This window comes from Nomascus leucogenys, chromosome X (assembly GCF_006542625.1).
Source record: "Nomascus leucogenys isolate Asia chromosome X, Asia_NLE_v1, whole genome shotgun sequence".
NCBI lineage: Eukaryota > Metazoa > Chordata > Mammalia > Primates > Hylobatidae > Nomascus > Nomascus leucogenys.
Window position 1 is genome coordinate 34,677,623 of NC_044406.1, and position 21,939 is coordinate 34,699,561.

Below are 21,939 nucleotides of genomic sequence, written 5' to 3' on the forward strand. Positions count from 1 at the left end.
ATAAGACCTAAAAATCAGATGATTGGTCACAGTAATGGTTTTAGCATTATATCAAGGAAAGAGGCACTGAATAGGGTAGAAAAGACAGTCTTGAACTGGTAATACCGCTCCTCCCCCATCTTCCAGCAATACAGTGTGGCACAGAGAAGGAATATGTTTGTAGGAGGGAGAGTAAGGTTACTGTGGGACTTAACATTGGAACTTAGTGCTGTCCTGTCATAGTGAAAAGCAAAACAGGGCAGGATTAAGTTGGTGCCAATGGATGGAGCATTTAAATCAGCCCTAACCAGAAGTGAATTGTCCATCCTAGCATTCAGAACCAAAATTCCAACTAGCTCCTCCAACATGGCCTAAAGCACTCTGGGGTCCTAAATAAACATAGACTGCCTAAAAAAAGGCAGTCTAGGCCACAAAAACTGCCATTTCTGGGCAAATATTATTGCTGTGCTGGGCTCAGAGCCAGTGGACCTAGGTGCATATGGTCCAGTGAGCCACCAGCTGGGGCAGCCAAGGGAGTGCTTGCACCACCCTTTCCCAAACTCCAGGAAGAGTAGCTCACAGATCTGGGAGGAGAGGAAATAATAAAGAGAATTTTATCTTGCAACTTGGATGTCAGCTAAGCCACTGTAGAATATAGCACAAAGCAGAGTCCTAAAGTGCCCATTCCAGGCCATAGCTTCCAGATGACATTTCTAGATCCACCTTGTTCAAGAAGAGAACCCATTGCCCTGAAGGGAAAGATTCAGTCCTGGTAAAATTCAACTCCTGGTGACTAAAGAGCCCTTGGGCTTTGAATAAATATCAGCAGTAGACAAGCAGCAGTTACCATGGGCCTTGAGCTAGACCCAGTATTGTGCTGGCTTCAGCTGGGAACCAGCACAGTCCCAGCTTTGTAGCCATAGGGAGAGAATCCTTCTGCTTGAGAAAACAAGAGGGAAGAGTAAAAAGAAATTTGTCTTGCAACTTGAGTACCAGCTTAGCCACAGTAAAACAAAGCACCAAGCAGACTCCTTAAGTCCCCATTTCCAGGCTTTACCCCCTAGCCCATTCTGGTTCAGAAGGGAACCCATTACCCTGAAAGGAGAGACTCAATCCTAGCAGGATTTGTCACCTGCTGACTAGAGAGCCATTGGGCCTTGAATAAGCATCAGCAGTAGCCAGGAGATAGTCACCACAGATCTTAAGTGAGACATAGTACTGTGCTATTTTCAGGTGGGACCCAGCACAGTCTTAGCAGTGGTATCCACAGAAATGTGTCACCCTGCCCCAGCTCCAGGCAACTCAGCTTGGAGAGAGAGACTCCATTTGCTTGAGGGAATGTTAGGGGAAGAAAACAAGAAACTCTGCCTGATAATCCAATGAGTTTTCCTGGATCTTACCCAAGACCACTGAGGTAGCATCTCTACAAGTCTAGAGGAAACACAGCATGACTGGGCTTGGAGTGCCCCTAATGCGCATATGGCTACAGTGACTAAAGGCTTACATCATAACACTCAACTTTTATTGAATACTTGGAAAGCCTTCTCAAGAAGGACAGGAAAAAACAAACCCAGATGACAAGTATTAGAATAAATTCCTAACTCTTCAATGCCCAGGCATTGACATACATCCACTAGCATGAAGACCAACAAAGAAAACATTATCTCATGAAACAAACTAAATAAGGCACCAATGACCAGATTTGGAATGACAGAGATATGTGATATTGAAGAAAGAGAATTAAAGATGGTTGTTTTGAGAAAGCTCAATGAAATTCAAGATAATGGAGAAATAATTCAGAATATTATCAGGTAAATTCAACAGATAGAAATTATAAAAAATAAGCAAGCAAAAAAATTCTGTAGCTGAAAAATTCAACTAACAAACAGATAAATTCATGAGAGTCTCTCAATAGCAGAATTGACCAAGCAGAAGAAAGAAATAGTGATGTTAAAGACAGGGTATTTAAACATACATGGTCAGAGGAGTCAAAAGAAATAAGAATAAAAAATAATGAAGCCGACCTATAGGATCTGCAAAATAGCCTCAAACATGCAAATCTAAGAGTTATTGGCCTTAAAAAGAAGGTAGAGAGAGATCTGGATAGAAAGTTTATTCGAAGAGGTAACACAGAACTTTTCAAATTTAGAAGAATATATCAATGTTAAAGTACAAGAAGATTATAGAACACCAAGCAAATTTAAACAAAATAAGATTACTCTAGGCCTTTATTAATCAAACTCCCAAAGATCAAGAATAAAAAAGGAACCTAAAAGCAGCAAGAAAATAGAAATAACATATAAAGGAGCTCCAACACATCTGGCAGCAGACATCTCAGTTGAAACCTTATAGTCCAGAAGAGAGTGACATGACATTTTGAAAGTGCTGAAGAAAAAAAAAAAAAACTTATCATAGATTAGTATATCCAGAGAAAATATTCTTCGAACATGGAAAAAAAATAAAGGCTTTCCCACACAAACAAAAGCTGAGAAATTTCATCAATACCAGACCTACAAGAAATGCTAAAGGGGGTTTTTCAAGCTGAAATAAAACAATGTTAATAAGCAATAATAAATTATCTGAAAGTATAAAAGTCACTGGTAACAGTAAGTACACAAATACAGAATATTATCACACTTTAATTTTGGTGTGAAAACTACTAGTATCTTGAGTAGGAAGACAAAGACAAACCTATCAAACAGAATAACTACAACATTTTAAGACACAGTATAATAAAAGAAAAAAATTAGAAATGGAGGGATGAAGTTAAAGTGCAGAATTTTTATCAGTTTTCTCTTTGCTGGTTTGTTAATTTTTTGTTTCTTATTGCGATCAGAGTTCAGTTGTCATCAGTGTAAAATAATGAGTTACGAGATGTTATTTCGAAGCCTTAGGTAACCTCAAATCAAAAAACCTACAATATATACAAAAAATATATAAAACAAGAAATTAAAATATACCACCAGAGAAAAGCAACTTCACAAATAGGAAGACAGGAAAGAAAGAAAAAAGACTACAAAACAACAAGAAAACAAATAACAAAATGGCAGGAGTAAGTTGTTACTTATCAATAATTACATTGATTGTAAATGGAATAAATTCACCAAGCAAAGCATGTTGAGTGGCTGAATGGATAAGAAAAATGAGACACAAAAATCTGTTGCCTACAAGAAATACACTTCACTTATAAAGACACACATAGATTAAAAATAAAGAGATGGAAGATGACATTCCATGTAAATGGAAACTAAAAATGAGCAGGAGTACCTATGCTTATATCAGACAAAATAAATTTTACTTGATAAAACTATAAAATGATCAAAAGAAGGTTATTATATAATGACAAAGAGACCAATTCAGCAAGAGAATGTAATAATCATAAATATATACGGACCCAACACTGGAGCACTCATATATATAAATAAAATACTATTCGATTTATATATAAATCAAATACTGTTAGAACTCAATAGAAAAAAATCTAATAATCTGATTTCTAAATGAGCAAAAGATCTGAATAGGCATTTCTGAAAAGAAGACATGCAAATGGCAAACAGGTGCTCAACATGATTGATCATCAAAAAAATGCAAATCAAAACTACAATGAGATACTATCTCACTCCAGTTAAAATGGTTTTTGTCATAAAGACAGGCAATAACAAATGCTGGTGATGGTGTGGAGAAAGGAGAATACTTGTACACTGTTGGTGAGAATGTCAATTAGTACAGCCATTATGGAGAACATCATGGAGATTCCTTTAAAAACTCAAAATGGAACTACCCTATGGTCCAGCAATTCCACTGCTAGGTATATACTCAAAGAAAGTAAATTAGTATATTGAAGAGATATCTGCATTACCTTGTGTATTGCACCACTATTCACAATATCCGAGATTTTGTATCAACCTAAATATCCATCAACAGAGGAATGGATTAAAGAAACATGGTACACATACACAATGGAGTACTATTCATCCATTAAAAAGGAATGAGATTCTGTAATTTGCAATAACATAGATGAAACTGGGCAGATATTTTTAATTTAAGTAAATTCTATCTTATTAATTAATTAATTTTTTAAAATTGTGCTTTATATCATATTAAGTGATACAAGCTATGCACAGAAGGACCAGCTTTGCATGTTCTCACGCATTTGTGGGAGGAAGAATTAAAATAATTGAGCTAATAGAGACAGAGAGTAGAATGATGTTTACAAGAGGCTGGAAAGGGAAATATGTAGTATGTGGTGGAGGGGGTAGAAAATGGTGATGGTTAATGGGTACAAAAATATAGTTAGGTAGATCGAATAATAATATATAATATACAATAATAATATATAATAGTATTTGGTAGCACAACAGGGTGACTACAGTCAGCAGTAATTTGTTGTACATTTTAGAATAACTGAGTCCAAATGGAATGTTTGTAACACAAAGAAATGATGAACGCTTGAGATGATGAACACCCCATTTAACCTAATGTGATTATTATTTACTGTACACCTGTACTAAAATATCTCCTGTATCATATAAATATGTACACCTTCTATGTACCCATAAACATTAAAAATTTAAAAAATGTTAAAAAGAAAGTTTTGAGGAATAATTTCATAATTTCCCTCAATTAAGACTTGATGTTTTCCTTATGATTATACTGGGCTAATGAGTTTTGAGGAGGAAGAACACATATGTAAACTGCTATTTTCAAACATTATATCAAGGGTGCATACTATCTACTTGACTTATGAATGTTGAGGTCAATCTTGATCACCTGGCTGAGGTACTGTTTTTCAGGCTTCTTCATTCTAAAATCACTCTTTTTTACTCCTCTTTTCCATACTCAGCCATATTGGGCTCAGTATCCATGTAAATTATTTGAAATTCTTCTGCTTGGGAGATGACTCTTCTCCCTTATTTATTTTTTATATCAGTATTGACTCATGGATATTTATTTTATATTTTGCATTACAAGCCATCGCTACTTTATTTTGTTGCATAAATTATCCCGAGTTTGGCCAAAGGTAGCTCTTTGAGTTGGTTCCTCTGTCCCCTCGATATACAACCAATCAATGAGAGTCATGTTGATGTTGTTGTTGAGCATTTCCTTACTTTCTGGCATTATAAGATTCTCCAGGCTAATCTTGAATATTGCCTGCCCTGGTCCATGGAATCAGCCATTTCTTTTAAGGTTCCTTTTATTGGGGAATTGTATTAGAAAGCAAGATCTAAGTGCTGGTGTACTCATTACTACTGGAGTGTTGTTGCTTTTAGGACCGTATGGCTGACAGAAAACAGAAAGTGACTTGTGCATACTAATTTGTGTATATACAAAAATATTTAAATATTTTATTTGTAACCATCTGTAACCACATAATATATTGATCTAAACGTGTTAATATTGATGTCTCAAAATTTATTCCATTACTACATAGAAAATTCTAGCCTCCTTCTTTGGCTTACCCATAATTTTTATGCCAAGGGTGAGAAATGTGGGTTCTGTCATTTGCCATTCATTTAATAAATTGTTCAATCCCAATATAAAAGTATAGTGGTATCAGAATTGTTAACCCATTCCTTCTGTAGGAAAAGATTTTGTCGACTACAATGTAATTTTTATGTGTAGCTCTTTTTACCTTTAATCTTATAGTCTTCACTTATTTCCAAAGTTGCTTAGGTCTGCAAATTTTTATCCTCCACCTCTTTCATATATATATATATATATGTTAATGTTTCTCATCACAGACTGCATTTCTTACTGGGATCCTCCTAATAACTCGATGATTACTTAAAATTTGCATGCATTAATAAATATCCTTTGTGATATCAAGTTCTGTGGATTTTGACAGATGCATAATGACATAATAATATCCACCATTACAGTATCATACAGAATAGTTGTAACATCCCAAAATGTTTATTTTGCCTCATCTATTTAACCTATTATTCCTCCTCTTGAACCCCTGACAGCCACCGATTATTTCTTTTTTTAGTTACTAGTTTTGCCTTTTCTGGAATGGCATATAATTTGAATCATGCAGTGTGTAGGCTTCTAGACTGTTTTTCTCACTTAGCAATATGAATTTAAGGCCTACACATTTTTTTCATGATTTCATAACTCAAGATTTATGTTTTAATTTAAAAAAATCAAATGTATAATTATAACATATTTTGTATATTTATTCACCTACTAGAAGACACTTTGGTTGCTTCCAGTTCTTGGTAACTAATAATAAAGTGGACATAAAACATTAACATATAGGTTTTTGCATGGACATAGTTTTCAAATCGGTTAGTAAAAACTCAGGAGAATGATGGATTGTGTGGTAAGACTGTGATTAGATTTGTAAGAAACTGAAAAACTCACTTCCAAAGTAGCTGTACTATTTTGCATTTCCACCAGCAATGGATGAGTGTTCCTGTTTCTCTGCATTCTCACCAGCATTTGAGATTGTCAGCTTTTAAAATTTTAGTAATTTTAATAGGTGTGTAGTGGTACTTGGTTGTTTGTAGTTACAATTATTTAAAGACAAGTAATATTGAACTTCATTTATGCTTATTTGAAATCTGTTTACATTTCTTGGTGAGGTGTCTATTTGGGTCTTTTGCCAAGTTATTATTTGCATTGTGTATTTTCTTGTTGTTGAGTTTTAAGAGTTATTTGTATATTTTGCATACAAGTCCTTTATCAGATAAGTCTTTTATAAATATTTTCTCCTAGTCTGTGCCTTGTCTTTTCATCCTGCTAACAATGACTTCCACAGGGCAGATGTTTTTAATTTCAGTAAAGTCCAACTTATTTTTTTCTTTCTTGAAATGTACTTTAGTGTTGTATCTAAAACTCATCACCAAACCTATGGCAAATCATATTTTTGCTTGTTTGTATTCTGTAGTTTTATAATTTTGCATTTAACATTTAGGTATATGATTTATTTTAACTTAATTTGTGTGAACATTGTAAGGTATCTGTTGAAATTCATTTTTTTGTAACATGAATGTCCAGTTCTTTCAACACCACTTGTTGAAAAAACTATTTTTTCTTTATTAAGTTTTCTTTTCTGTCATAGATCGGTTTACCATGTTTGTGTGAGTCTACATGTATATCTGAGCTCTGTATTCTGTTCCATGGATCTATGTATTTACTCTTTCACCAATACCACAGTTTGTTAATTACTTTAGTTTTACAGTAAGTCTAGAAGTTGAGAAGCTTGAGTCTTCTAAATTAGGCTTCCTTTAGTATTTTATTGACTGTCTAGGTCTTTGACGTTTCCATACAAACTTTAGAATAAGTCTGATAACATCTACAAAATGCCTTGCTGAATTTTGATTGAAATTTTGTTCAATGTAAAATGAAGTGGGAAAAGTTAGCAATTAGCAATATTGAATCTTTCAATATATAAACACGGCTCCATAAAAGAAGACATTTATGCAGCCAAAAGACACATGAAAAAATGCTCATCATCACTGGCCATCAGAGAGATGCAAATCAAAACCACAATGAGATACCATCTCACACCAGTTAGAATGACGATCATTGAAAAGTCAGGAAACAACAGGTGCTGGAGAGGATGTGGAGAAATAGGAACACTTTTACACTGTTGGTGGGACTGTAAACTAGTTCAACCATTGTGGAAGTCAGTGTGGCGATTCCTCAGGGATCTAGAACTAGAAATACCATTTGACCCAGCAATCCCATTACTGGGTATACACCCAAAGGATTATAAGTCATGCTGCTATAAAGACACATGCACATGTATGTTTATTGTGGCACTCTTCACAATAGCAAAGACTTGGAACCAAGCCAAATGTCCAACAATGGTAGACTGGATTAAGAAAATGTGGCACATATACACCATGGAATACTATGCAGCTATAAAAAATGATGATTTCATGTCCTTTGTAGGGACATGGATGAAGCTGGAAACCATCATTCTGAGCAAACTATCACAAGGACAAAAAACCAAACCGCATGTTCTCACTCATAGGTGGGAATTGAACAATGAGAACACATGGACACAGAAAGGGGAACATCACACACTGGGGCCTGTGGTGGGGTAGGGGTAGGGGGGAGGGATAGCATTAGGAGATTTACCTAATGTTAAATGACAAGTTAATGGGTGCAGCACACCAACATGGCACATGTATACATATGTAACTAACCTGCACGTTGTGCACATGTACCCTAAAACTTGAAGTATAAAAAAAAACAAAACAGTCAGGAAACAACAGATGTTGGAGAGGATGTGGAGAAATAGGAATGCTTTTACACTGTTGGTGGGAGTGTAAATTAGTTCTACCATTGTGGAAGACAGTTTGGCGATTCCTCAAGGATTTAGAACTAGAATTACCATTTGACCCAGCAATCCTATTACTGGGTATATACCCAAAGGATTATAAATCATGCTACTAAAAAGACACATGCACACGTATGTTTCCTGTGGCACTATTCACAATAGCAAAGACTTGGAACCAACCCAAATGTCCATCAACGATAGACTAGCTTAAGAAAATGTGGCACATATACACCATGGAATACCATAAAAAAGGATGAGTTCATGTCCTTTGCAGGGACATGGATGAAGCTAGAAACCATCATTCTCAGCAAACTATCACAATGACAGAAAACCAAACACCACATGTTCTCACTCATAGATGGGAATTGAACAATGAGATCACTTGGACACAGGGTGGGGAACATCACACAACAGGGCCCGTTGTGGGGTTGGGTGCCTGGGGAGGGATAGCCTTAGGAGAAATACCTAATGTAAATGATGAGTTGATGGGTATTAGGAGAAATACCTAATGTAAATGATGAGTTGATGGGTGCAGCAAACCGACATGGCACATGTATACCTATGTATCAAACCTTCACATTATGCACATGTACCCTAGAACTTAAAGCATAATAATAAAAAAAAAATCTGCCCTGCCAACCAATGATGAACATGTATAATGGGTGAAAAATAAATTTTTATTTGGTGTTAATCAAAAAAATATTATTTTTGATGGATAAATCATAATTGTATACATATTTGTGGTACAATGTGATGTTATGTGTATACAATGTAGAATAACAAAATCAAGCTAATTAACATAATCACCTCACTTACCTATCCTTTTTGTTTTATGGTAAGGCATTTGAAATTTACTCTCTTAGTAATTTTAAAATACACAACACATTATTTTTTACTATAGTCACAATGATATGCAACAGATCTCAAAACTTTTCCACTTATCTGGATCTTCGTACCTTTGGTTCAAAAGCCCCCTATTATGTCACTCCCCACGCACTCTCTCAACACCCTCAATATCAACCACTAACAGGTATGTAGTTATATCTCATTGTCATTTTAGTTTACATTTCTCTGGTAATTAGTAATTCTGAGCATTTATTAATATGTCTGTTGGACATTTGCTTGTCTTTTAAAAAAGATGTATTCAAGTCTTTTGTCTATGATTTAGTCAATTATTTTCTTGCTATTGAAAGTTTTTTATACATTCTGGATATTAACTCATTGTTGGATGTATAGTTTGCAAAGATGTTTTCTCAATCTCTGAGTTGTCTTTTAACTTTGTTCATTGTTTCCTATGCTGTGCAGAAGCTTTTTATAGTGATATAATTCTATGTGTCTATTTTTGCTTTTGTTGTCTATGCTTTGGGGGTCATATAAAAAAGTTATTGCCTAGACCAATATCATGGGGTTTTTTTCTATGTTTTCTCCTAGTAGTTTTTTACCATTTCAAATCTTATATTTAAGTATTTACTCCATTTTGAGTTGGTTTTTGTATATGATGTGAGACAAGTTTCCAATTTTATACTTCTGCATGTGGACATCCAGTTTTTCCAACACAATTTATTGAAGAGACTATTTTCTCCATTGTGTGATATTGGTAGTTTCATTAAAAATTAACTGACTGTAAATACGTGGGTTTGTTCCTGGGCTCTCTCTTCTCTTTCTATGATCAACGTGTTTGTTTTTAATGCCAATATCATGTTTTTTTGATTACAACTGTTTTAAAATATGTCTTGAAATCAGGAAGTGTGAAACCTTCATCTTTGCTCCCTTTGCTCAAGATTGTTTTGGCTACTCTGGCTCTTTTGTGAGTTCCATATAAATAGAATAATTATTTTTGCTATTTCTGTGAAAAAATGACATTTGAATTTTGATACTGATTGCATTGAATCTGTAGGTTAATTGGTTAGTATGGACACTTTAACGATATTCATTCTTCCAATTCATTAACGTGATATATTTTTATTTACTTGTATTTTCTTCAGTTTCTTTCACCTTGTTTTATAGTTTTCAGTATATGTGTCTTTTATATCCTTGGTATATTTACACCTAGGTATATATTTCTTGTCAGTATTTTAAATTTGATTGTTTTCTTAATTTCCTTTTTGGATGATTCATTATTACTATACAGAAATGACACTGATGTTTGTATGCTGAATTTGTACTGTGCAACTTTACTGAATTCTCTTATTAACTCAAACAGGTTTTTTTTGGTTGAGTCTTTATGGTATTCTTTATATAAGATCATGTTGACAGAAAATAGAGACAATTTTACTTCTTTATATTTTATTACAATGAATTTTATTTCTGATACCACAGAAATACAAATGATCTTAAGAAACTACTATAAGCAATTATATGCCAATAAATTGTATAACCTAGAAAAAATTGATATATTTCTAAAAACATAAAACCTACCAAGACTAAATCATGAAAAAATAGAAACTCTAAACAGATCAATAATTAGTAAAAAGATTGAATTAGTCTCATCAAAGAAAAGTCTTGGACTGGCTGAATTCTATAAAACATGTATTTGGGTTTTATTTATTTATTTGTTTATTTTTTTGAGATGGAGTCTCACTCTGTCACCCAGGCTGGAGTGCACTGGCATGATCTCAGCTCACTGCAACTTCCATCTCCTGGGGTTCAAGATATCCTCCTGCCTCAGCCTCCTGAGTAGCTGGGATGCACCACCACACTTGGATAGTTTTTGTATTTTTTGTAGAGATGGGGTTTCACCATGTTGGCCAGGCTGGTCTCAAACTCCTGAACTCAGGTGGTCTGCCTCCTTTGGCCTCCCAAAGTGCTGGGATTACAGGCATGAGCCACACAAGTGGCCCTTTTTTGTTTGTTTGTTTATTTGTTTGGTCGGAATTCTACAAAACATTTAAAGAAGAACTAATATCAATTCTTCTCAAACTCTTCCAAAAAATTAAAGTAGAAAGAACCCTCCCAAACTTGGTTTATGCGGCCAGAATTACCCTGATACTAAAGCCAGACAAGGATGCTACAGGAAAATAAAATTACAGGATAATATCCCTGATAGACATAGTTGCAAAAATCCTCAACAAAATATTCACACACCAAATTCTACAACACATTAAAAGGGTTATGCAACATGATCAAGTAGGAATTTTGTTCTCTGGAATGCAGGGTTAGTTCAGCATAGGCAAATCAATAAATGTGGTGCACACCACATTAACAGAGTGAAGGACAAACATTTTATGATCATCTCCATAGATACAGAAAAAGCATTTGACAAAATTCAATATCGCATTTGACAAAATTCAATATCCTTTCATGATAAAAAAAAAAAAAACTCTCAACAAATTTGGTATAGAAAAAATTTTCCTCAACACTATAAAGGCCATATATGACAAACCCATAGTGAACATCTATCTCAACCACGAAAAGTTGAAAGCTTTTTCTCTAAGATCACAGACAAGACAAGGATGTCCACTCTCACCACTTTTTGACATAGTACTGAAAATCCTAGCCAGAGAAATCAGGAAAGAGAAATAAATAAAAGGTCTCGTGTATTTTGATCCTCTGTTAAGAATACAAATAGTTGAATTATTATGTCTTATCAGATAATTGATTGTGTTATCATTAGGTTGTGTTGCTTTTTATTCCCAATAATTTTCCTTATTGTGACATCTGCTTTGTTTGAAATTAATATATCTACTCTGGCTTTTTTGTAAATAGTGTTAGCATAATGTATCTTTCTCCATTGTTTTACTTTTAATCTCTCTAAATATTCATAATTAATGTGGATTTTTAATAGATCACATATTGTTGAGTTTGTTTTTGTTAATCCAATAAGACAATTTTATTCTTTTTATTTGTGTATTTGGAACATTCACATATAGAGAGACTATCGTTACAGTTGGATTGATATTAACTATGTTTGTTACTGTTTTCTACTCTTTGCACTTGTTTTCTTCTCTCCTGTTTTTTTCTTTTACTGGTTTAATTGAACATTTGTATGACTCCTTTGTTTATCTTCTTTTACCATATCAATTATATTTCTTTGTAAAGTTTTTAGAGTCTGTTTCTGAAGTTTGCATTTTCCTTCAGACTTTAATTGTTCTTACATTTTTGCATGCCTTGTAATGTTTTGGTTGAATGTTGTACATTATTTATTGAGTAATAGAAACTGAGGAATGCATACACAAATTATTTGTTTTTGTATTCAGTAAGAGTGAACGATCCAAAACAAATTTTTTAATCCCATTTGCAAAAATGAAAAAAGAAATACTTAGAAGCAAATTACACCAAGGAGGTACAAGACCTTTATACTGAAAGCTATAAATATTGCTGAAAGAAATTGAAGGAGATGCAAATAAATCAAAAGATATCCAGTGTTCATGAATTAGAAGATTATTATTCTTAAAATGTCCATGCTACAAAAAGTTATATACAAACTGAATGCAATCCCTATAAAAATTCCAATAGAATATTTCACAGAAATAGAAGACAAAATTCTAAAGTTAGTATAAAACTTCAAAATACCATGAGTAGCCAAATAATTCTTGAGAAAAAGAATAATTCTTGAAGGCATTACACTTCCTGTTCTCAAAATATGTAACAAAGCTTCTGCAGTCTGAAAGTGAAGTGCCACCACAAAAACAGAGAAATAGACAAATGAAACAGAATAGAAAAACCAGAAATAAACTGACACATATAGAGACCACTAATTCTGACAAGGGTTCCAAGAACACACAATGGGGAAAACAAACTCTCTTCAACAAATTGTCTTGGGAAAACTGGATCTCTACAAACAACGTAATTGAATTAGATTATTATCTTATACCATATATAAAATACCTTTAATGAACTAAAGACTTAAATATAAAACCTAAAACTGACAAAATCCAAGGGGAAGCCTGGGGCATCGGTCAATGATATTTTTTAGTGCGACCCCAAAAGCAAAGAAGACAAAAGCAAAATTAACAAGTGGGACTACATTAAACTAAAAGGCTTCTGCACATAAAAAGAAACAATCAACAAATAAAAAAGACAATCTATATATTAGGATAATATATTTTTAAAACATATATATATAAGAAATGAATATCCAGAATATATAAGGAACACAAACAATTCAATAACAATAAAGTTAAATAACCCAGTGAAAAAATGAACATAGGATCTAAAAAACATTTTTCCAAAGAAGTAACTCATACCTAAGGTTATTTGAGTGTGAGTCTTCTGGGCTGCTCTTCTTACTTTGGCCTAAGTAAACTCTAAACAATATTTTGGGCCTCAGTCTCTTCCTTTTAGGTTTACATTTCTGGCCCTGTGAGCAGGATTCAGAGTAACTTCTCCCGACCACCAAGTGTTTCTCTCTGAAAGTGATACTCAGTATCAGCATAAACACATTGCATTCTCTCCATCTTCAGAAGTCCCATTAAGTGTTTCAAGTGAGCGCTCCTAAATTTAGATCTCCCACTCCGTGACTGAAGGTCTAGACTTTATTTGGGATATTTTGCAACTCCTATTTTTCCACCCGCAAGAGTGAAAGCTTCTTTGTCTTTGGACAAAAGATTTGGGTAAGGAGATCTGCAGAGAACTGCCTTTTTCTGCCTCTGTCTCACAGCAGGAGGCTGAGGTGAAAGGATTGATACTCAGGCACTGTTGGTTTTGTTTCACATAGCATGCTTTTAACATTGCAGCTGTTTCCTATTGCTTAAAAATTTAGACTTAGTTTTTTTATTTGTGACTAATTCCTATTAGTTCCTAATTGAAACATGGTGAGTTCTCTTGCCCCAAAGAAAACAAGGTGAATTCTCTTTCCCCAAAGAAAAGAGGTGATTTGCTCACTCTGACCCATTTGAGTGCTCCAAGTGACTGCAGACTTTGCAGACATATCTAAGTCATTACCCGTGATGTGACTGACACAGCCTCATAGGGACCTTACCACCAGAAGAACATTTTTAAGGGACAACTTTTCTGTTCCTCCAGGTGGGTATGAGGCACTGACCCACAACCCCCCATAATATGAGCACTCTGCTGTCACTTGGCACTTAGAGGCAGTCCAAGACACATATGCAAGTGATTTATGATGCTTGGGTAAAACCTAGAGGAGTGACACTCATAAGCAGCACACTTTTTACCCACACATATTCCTGGCTTTGGCCACTTTTGAAAAGCTCCTAGATTATAAAAAAAATCAAGCTTCAAAATTCGAGCAGTCTTTTACAAAACGACCACCATTAGAAACACCAGCTAGATTTATGTATGATGCTTATAGGACAACTCCTTATAAATATCTAGAAGAGTGAACTCACGTAACCCAGAATAGTCATAAGCACCAATGACCAAAATTATGATCTTTTTGAAATGACTAACAATTTATTTACTTGCACAATTAGAAAAAGACAGTTTGAATAGGAAAGTTACTTCTAATGGCACTTAAAAACCTCTAAAAGAAATCTTGAGAGAAAAAAATTACATTCAAGGCATAAGTAAAAGGATATTTGAAAGTATTTAAAAGTATTTTCAAGACTTTCTTTTTATTGCCTCCAACTAACTGCTCCTTCTCCTTCTATCCTTGTGATCTGAACTCATTCCTTTCTGCTTGCTCTTTTGGCTCCCATATATATCTCAGGCAGATTTTTTTTCCTTTTGGAATTTCACAATGCATTTTCTGAAAGAAGAAAATGTATTTAAATTTAGAATAAGTAAACAAATGAAAAAACTATAGAATGAGAATAACACTACTGAGATTACAAAAATGCAGATCCAACAAATTGTTTTCTAAACCAGAGGTAATGAATGGAATTGATGATTTATTGACCATCTATCAGACAATACCCTTTAAATGCCCTGCACTCCTTTGGAGATGTAAATCTTTTAATGTATTTGAAATGCTAACATCCAGGGAATTAGCTAAGCCGCATTCCATCTGAAATAAGATCTGAAACAAGTTAAAATATGTCAAATGCTCAAAAAGCCTGCTTTAGATTTCCTGCAGGATTAAAAACAACAACAACAACAACAGCAACGACAAAAGGGCAGATCACCTGAGGTCAGGAGTTTGAGGCCAGCCTGGCCAACATGGTGAAACCCCATCTCTATTAAAAATATAAAAATTAGCCAGGCATGGTGGCGCACGCCTATAATCCCAGCTACTGGGGAGGCTGAGGCAGGAAAATCGCTTGAACCTGGGAGGCAGAGGTTGCAGGGAGCTGAGATTGTGCTACTGCACTCCAGCCTGGGTGACAGAGTGAGACTCTGTATAAAAAATAAAAATTTTAAAAAAACTATATTATTTGTAATCCAATCTATGTAAAGTGTCAGGTGTTAACTTTTTGTCCATTGTCACTGCCATGTGTACTTGCTGAGCTATTCTTTATTTTTTACTGCAATTATGTTATCTGTTAATTTACAAAGGCCGGGCACGGTGGCACACGCCTGTAATCCCAGCACTTTGGGATGCCAAGGCAGGCAGATCACTTCAAGTCAGGAGTTTGAGACCAGCCTGGCCAGCATGGTGAAACCCCATGTCTACTAAAAATATAAAAATTAGCCAGGCATGGTGGCAGGTGCCCATGGTCCCAGCTGCTCAGGAGGCTGAGGCAGGAGAATTGTTTGGACCTGGGAGGAGGAGGTTACAGTGAGCAGAGATCACACCACTGCACTCCAGCCTGGACAGCAGAGTGAAATTGTCTCAAAAATAAGTAAGTAAATAAGGATAAAATGAGATGAGGTCTTGCTCTGTTGCCTAGATGAGAGTGCAGTGGCACAATCAAGGCTCACTGAAGCATCAACCTCCCAGGCTCAAGTGATCCTCTCATCTCAGCCTCTTGGGTGGCTGGGACTGTGGGCACGCACCACCACCCTCTGCTAACTTATTTTTTGTGGAGATAGAGGTATCACTATGTTGCCCAGGCTGGGAATTTGTTCTTGAAGGAGCAGGGTAGATGGTGAGAATATCTTTGTTCATGGCACAGAGGGGACTGGGTTGAGACAGGAGTGCCGACTCACCATCCCTTTCCATTCCTCCCTTAATTCTCATCAGAGTTCCCACGTGTGACGAGATGGTGTCTTCTGCGCAGCCGGACTTCAACCTGCAGGCTCTTCTGGGACAGCTCAGCCAGGATGAGTTGAGCAAGTTCAAGTCTCTGAACAGGACCGTCTCCCTGGGAAATGAGCTACAAAAGATCCCCCAGACATAGGTAGACAAGGCTGATGGGAAGCAACTGGCAGAAATCATCACCAGCCATTGCCAGAGCTACTGGATGGAGATAGAGACCATCCAGGTCTTTGAAAAGATGCACCGAGCAGATCTGTCTGAGAAAGTAAAGGATGAACTCAGAGAAGCCACTTTGAAATCAAGCCTGTATCATTAGGGAAAACACTGGTGGAGTAGCCGATCTACGTAAGGGTGGAGGGGTTCCTGGAGGAGGACAGGAGGGCATATTTCCTGAGACACTTTGGAGACGAGGACCAAGCCATGCGTGCCTCTGAGCTGATGAGAAGAAACGCGGCCCTGTTCCAGCCTCTCTCGGCGCCCACGGTGTGCTGGATCATGTGCACGAGTCTGAAGCTGCAGAGGTAGGAGGGAAGGACCCGCCCCACCCGCACGGGGCTGTTTCTGCGCTTCCTTTGCGGCCGGTTCCCGCAGGGCACACAGCTCTGGGGCGCGCTGCGGTCGCTGAGCCTCCTGGTGGCGCAGGGCCTGTGGGCGCAAATGTCAGTGTTCCGTGGAGACCGTGGAGAAGATTTGGCGAGGCTCGGGGTGCAGGAGTCCGACATCCGCCCGTCCCTGGACAGAGACATCCTCCGCCAGGACAGAGTCTCTAAAGGCTGCTACTCCTCCATCCACCTCAGCTTCCAGCAGTTTTTCACTGTGCTGTTCCACGCCCTGGAGAAGGAGGAGGAGGAGGAGGAGGAGAAGGACGGCCACGCCTGGGACACTGGGGACGTGCAGAAGCTGCTTTCCAGAGAAGAAAGACTCAAGAAGCCCGACCTGATCCAAGCAGAACACTTCTTATTCGGCTTCGCCAACGAGAAGAGAGCCAAGGAGTTGGAGACCACTTTGGGCTGCCTGATGTCACCGGAGATCAAACAGGAATTACTGTGATGAGACATAAATTGTGAAAAGGTTGGACACTCAACAATGACGAACCCAAAGGAGCTCTTGTGCTGTCTGTACGAGTCTCAGGAGGAGGATCTGGTGAAGGGAGTGATGGCTCCGTTCAAAGAAATATCCCTGCACTTAAATGCAGTAGACATTATGCTGTTTTCATTCTACCTCAAGCATTGTTGAAACTTGCAGAAAATGCCACTGCAGGTAGTAAAGGCAAAACTCCTGGAGAATGTCACTGTGTCTGAATCAGATGCTGAAGTTGAGAGATCCCAGGATGATCAACATATGCTTCCTTTCTGGACCGACCTCTGTTCCATATTTGGCTCAAATAAGGATCTGATCATTCTAGAAATCAATAACAGCTTTCTTAGTGCCACATTAATAAGGATCCTGTGTGAACAAACAGCTTCTGACACCTGTCGTCTCCAGAGAGTGATGTTCAAAAACATTTCCCCAGCTGATGCTTATCGGAACCTCTGCCTAGCTCTTTGAGGTCACAAGACCTCAGATATGTTACAACATATCTGACCCTTCAAGGCAATGACCAGAATGATATGCTTCCTGCATTGTGTGAGGTCTTGAGACACTCAAATGTAACCTGCAATATCTCAGGTTGGTGTCTTCTTCCTCCACCACTTAGCAATGGGCTGATCTCTCCTTGGCCCTTGAAGTCAACCAGTCCCTGACATGTGTAAACCTCTCCCACAATGAGCTCTTGGATGAGAGTGCCAAGTTGCTGTACACAACTTTGAGACACCCAAAATGCTTCCTGCAGAGGTTGTTGTTGGAAAACTGTCACTTTACAGAAGCCAGTTGCAAGAACTTTGCTGCTGTTTTGGTTGTCAGCCAGGAGCTGACACACCTGTGCTTGGCCAAAAACCCCCTCGGGGTTACAGGGGTGACGTTTCTGTGTAAGGGTTTGAGTTACCCGGAGTGTAAACTACAGACCCTGGTGCTGTGGGACTGCAACATGACTAGCAGTGGCTGCTGTTATCTCGCAGAGCTTCTCCAAGAAAAATCAAGCCTAACGTGCTTGGATCTGGGACTGAATCACATAGGAGTTACTGGAGTGAAGCTCCTATGTGAGGCTTTGAAGAAACCACTGTGTAACTTGAGATGTCTGTGGTTGTGGGGGTGTCCCATCCCTCCGTTCAGTTGTGAGGACCTCTGCTCTGTGCTCAGCTGCAACCACAGCCTCGTATCCCTTGGGGTCTAGTGGAGTAAAGATGCTGTGTGAAACCTTGACACATCCAAATTGCACCCTCCAGACACTCAGGCTGAAAATAGATGACTTTAATGATGAACTCGATAAGCTGCTGGAAGAAATAGAAGAAAACAACCCACAACTGCCTGTTGATAACTGAGAAACATGATCCCTGGGTGGGGTGGGGGAGGCTTTCTTCTCTTTACTTCATTATCTGAATCCCCCCAGAGTCATTCATTCTCAATGAAGTCATGGATTTTCCAGGTGTTGGTGAACCGCCTGTGACTCCTCCCCTCCCCACCCCCACTTCTCAGGGATAATGAGTTGATTGCCAGGCTAGATGTTTTAGCCATGGTTCTGCCTCTGTTTTACATAGAATGTGCGCATGTCCTTAACCTTGTTATGTATGAAATATACTTATCACGGGTATATTGAGAGAAATAAAGGTGAGAGCATTCACAAAAAAAAAAAAAAAAAAAAGCAACTCCATCTTTTGGCTAGAATTCCATACTTTCATTGCCAACACCCAGATTCCATTTCTGGTCAGAAAACCAATCCCATTTGTATAATTTTTGACCTTTTGGGATACTCATTTGTTATTGATTATTTTTCCTTCCATTGATCCTTTTTAATTTCCTGTCTTTTTTCATCTATGGGGCATATGGAGAGTTTAGACCTTCATACTTGGGTGCTCACTGAGAAGCATAGGTGCTAGAAAATATGACCAGATGGAAATGTGAGTTGTAATCCACTTAGAGCTGGTGAAACTTCCCTTTTTTGAGCTTTTTTTTTTTTTTTTTGAGACAGAATCTCGCTCTTTTGCCCAGGCCGGAGTGCAGTGGCGTTTTTGAGCTATCTTATCAGTGGTTCTGAATCTTGTGAAGGCTGCTTTGCACTTCTTTGGAATGTGAAAGGAAAATAAATTTTGAAACCCCAAACTCACTAAGCCAAAGGGAAACATCAAGCAGGGAACTGGGTCGTGCAAACATGCCTCCAACTTTTGTTCCTAGATGAGATGGATACAAAGATGAAAAGGTATATACCTCCTTCACATTTTGCCCACACGGAAATTTTTTTGTGAGCCCCAAGATCTTTAGCCTAAAGCATTTCTGATAAAGTTCACCATGGCAATGTAAATTGATAGCTTATCTTCACAGGTATGGAGGACATGGGACAGAACTAAAAGTCATCCCTCTACCCACCTAAGACAAACACATATCTTCTTATTTTTCCCTGTTCTATTGTCTATGTTTTCTTATGTAAAAGAGCAGATTCACTGAGCCAGACAAATACATAAATGACTATTTTCCCCTCCTACCCTCTCACATGAAAATTGTGTATTTCTCAATATCCCACCCTTTCCCCTTTAAATTTGAAGCCCTCATAATCATCTTGGAAGAAAGGCATACACCAGTGTCCCAGGCATACATACTTAACTTTGGGAAATAAACCTCCATCATTTTCTTTGATTGACATCTGGTAACCACAGAGGGATCCTGAGTGAAGGTTGCCAAGTCCTGCAGCAGCTTTCCTATTGAGGCAGGAGAATAGGGACTGGGGACAGGGAACCTAAGGACTTCCTAGAACTAAATCAAACGGAAAAACCCCGACTTTCTAAGACCAAGTAAATAACTTTGTAGCTCTACTTCAGCTATGGCAGGAAACATCCGCTTCATTTGCACAGGGTGTACATCAAGTATATAAGTTTATAAGCTCACTTCATCCTCTTAATTTGTATAGGGTGTACACCAAGTAAATAACTTTGAAACTTCACGCAGCCTTTTCGTTTACATAGGGTGTATACCAAGTAAAAAATGGGAAACCTCTAGAGGATATTTAAACCTCAGAAATTTCCATAATTGGGTCCTTGAGCCACTTGCTCGGGCCACTCCCACCCTGTGAAGTGTTCTTTGGTTTTCAATAAATCTCTGCTTTTTTTCTTCATTTTTTTCCAAGCTTTCTTTGTACATTTGGTCCAATTCTTTGTTCAAAACACCAAGAACCTGGACACCCCCACCAGTAACATATTTTGGTGAGCCAGCCAGGCAATAAGCCCAAAGTTTGGGGTTTATTTTTCTCCTTTTTCTTTCTCCTCCATACAGGGGAATCTCTGTCTCTCTTTTCCTTTCCAACTCAGGACCCTTGGTGGGCAGCACCTAAACACGGAGGTAACTGAAGGTTTCTGGCCAGGGCCACGCTCCTGTGTTGCCTGAAGCCCAAGGAGTGAATGGAGAAGTTGCTCTGCCCGGAAAGGGGAAGGACTCTTTTCTATTTTTTCCGTTTGTGGTTCCTGATCTCTACATGTGGCACAGCTCTTTGGGGTGAACCTGCATGCATTTCAGGTCATTTAAATCTTGGCTTGTTATGCTAAATTCTTCTCTTCCTCTACTTGACTGGCTAAGTGTTGCAGGAAGTCAGGGACCCCAAATGGAGGGACTGGCTGGAGCCATGGCAGGGGAACATAAATTGTGAAGATTTCATCTTAATATAGACATTTATCAGTTCCCGAATAATACTTTTATAATTTCTTATGCCTGTCTTTAATCTCTTAATCCTGTTATCTTTGTAAGCTGAGGATGTATGTCACCTCAGGACCACTGTGATAATTGTGTTAACTGTACAAATTGACTGTAAAACATGTGTGTTTGGACAATATGAAATCAGTGCACCTTGAAAAAGAACAGAATAACAGTGATTTTTATGGAACAGGGGAAGACAACCATAAGGTCTGACTGCCTGTGGGGTCGGGCAAAAAGAGCCATATTTTTCTTCTTGCAGAGAGCCTATAAATGAATGTGCAAGTAGGAAAGATATCACTAAATTCTTTTCCTAGCAAGGAATATTAGTATTAATACCCTGGGAAAGGAATGTGTTCCTGGGGGGAGGTCTATAAACAGCTGCTCTGGGAATGTCTGTCTTGTGAGGTTGAGATAAGGACTGAGATACGCCCTGGTCTCCTGCAGAACTCTCAGGCTTACTACAGTGGGGAAAAACTCTGCCCTGGTAAATTTGTGGTCAAACCGGTTCTCTGCTCTTGAACCCTGTTTTCTCTTGTTTTAGATGTTTATCAAGACAATACATGCACTGCTGAACATAGACCCTTATCAGTGGTTCTGCTTTTGCCATTTGCCCTGTGATCTTTGTTGGACCCTTATCAGTGGTTCTGCTTTTGACCTTTGTCCTGTTCCCTCAGAAGCATGTGATCTTTGTTAGACCCTTATTAGTGGTTCTTCTGTTTGCCCTTTGAAGCATGTGATCTTTGTACCTACTCCCTGTTCTTACACGCCCTCCCCTTTTAAACCCTTAATAAAAACTTGCTGGTCTGAGACTCGGGTGGGCATCATGGTCCTACCGACATGTGATATCACCCCT

The 21,939-nt window shown here is 37.7% G+C and overlaps 1 protein-coding gene and 1 pseudogene across 1 annotated transcript; both read left to right on the forward strand.

Annotated features, from left to right (window-relative positions):
* Positions 1 to 16,311: 16,311 nt before the first annotated feature.
* Positions 16,312 to 16,449, forward strand: NLRP2B (NLR family pyrin domain containing 2B). The gene has a single exon (XM_030807238.1). It carries the CDS (start codon positions 16,312 to 16,314, stop codon positions 16,447 to 16,449), a length of 138 nt encoding a protein of 45 aa, XP_030663098.1.
* A 63-nt stretch (positions 16,450 to 16,512) lies between these two features.
* LOC100599995 lies at positions 16,513 to 18,785 on the forward strand (annotated as a pseudogene).
* Positions 18,786 to 21,939: the final 3,154 nt, after the last annotated feature.

Excerpts from the sequence above, each read along its gene's own strand:
- NLRP2B (XM_030807238.1), top strand. The coding sequence starts at position 16,312 with ATGGTGTCTTCTGCGCAGCCGGACTTCAACCTGCAGGCTCTTCTGGGA.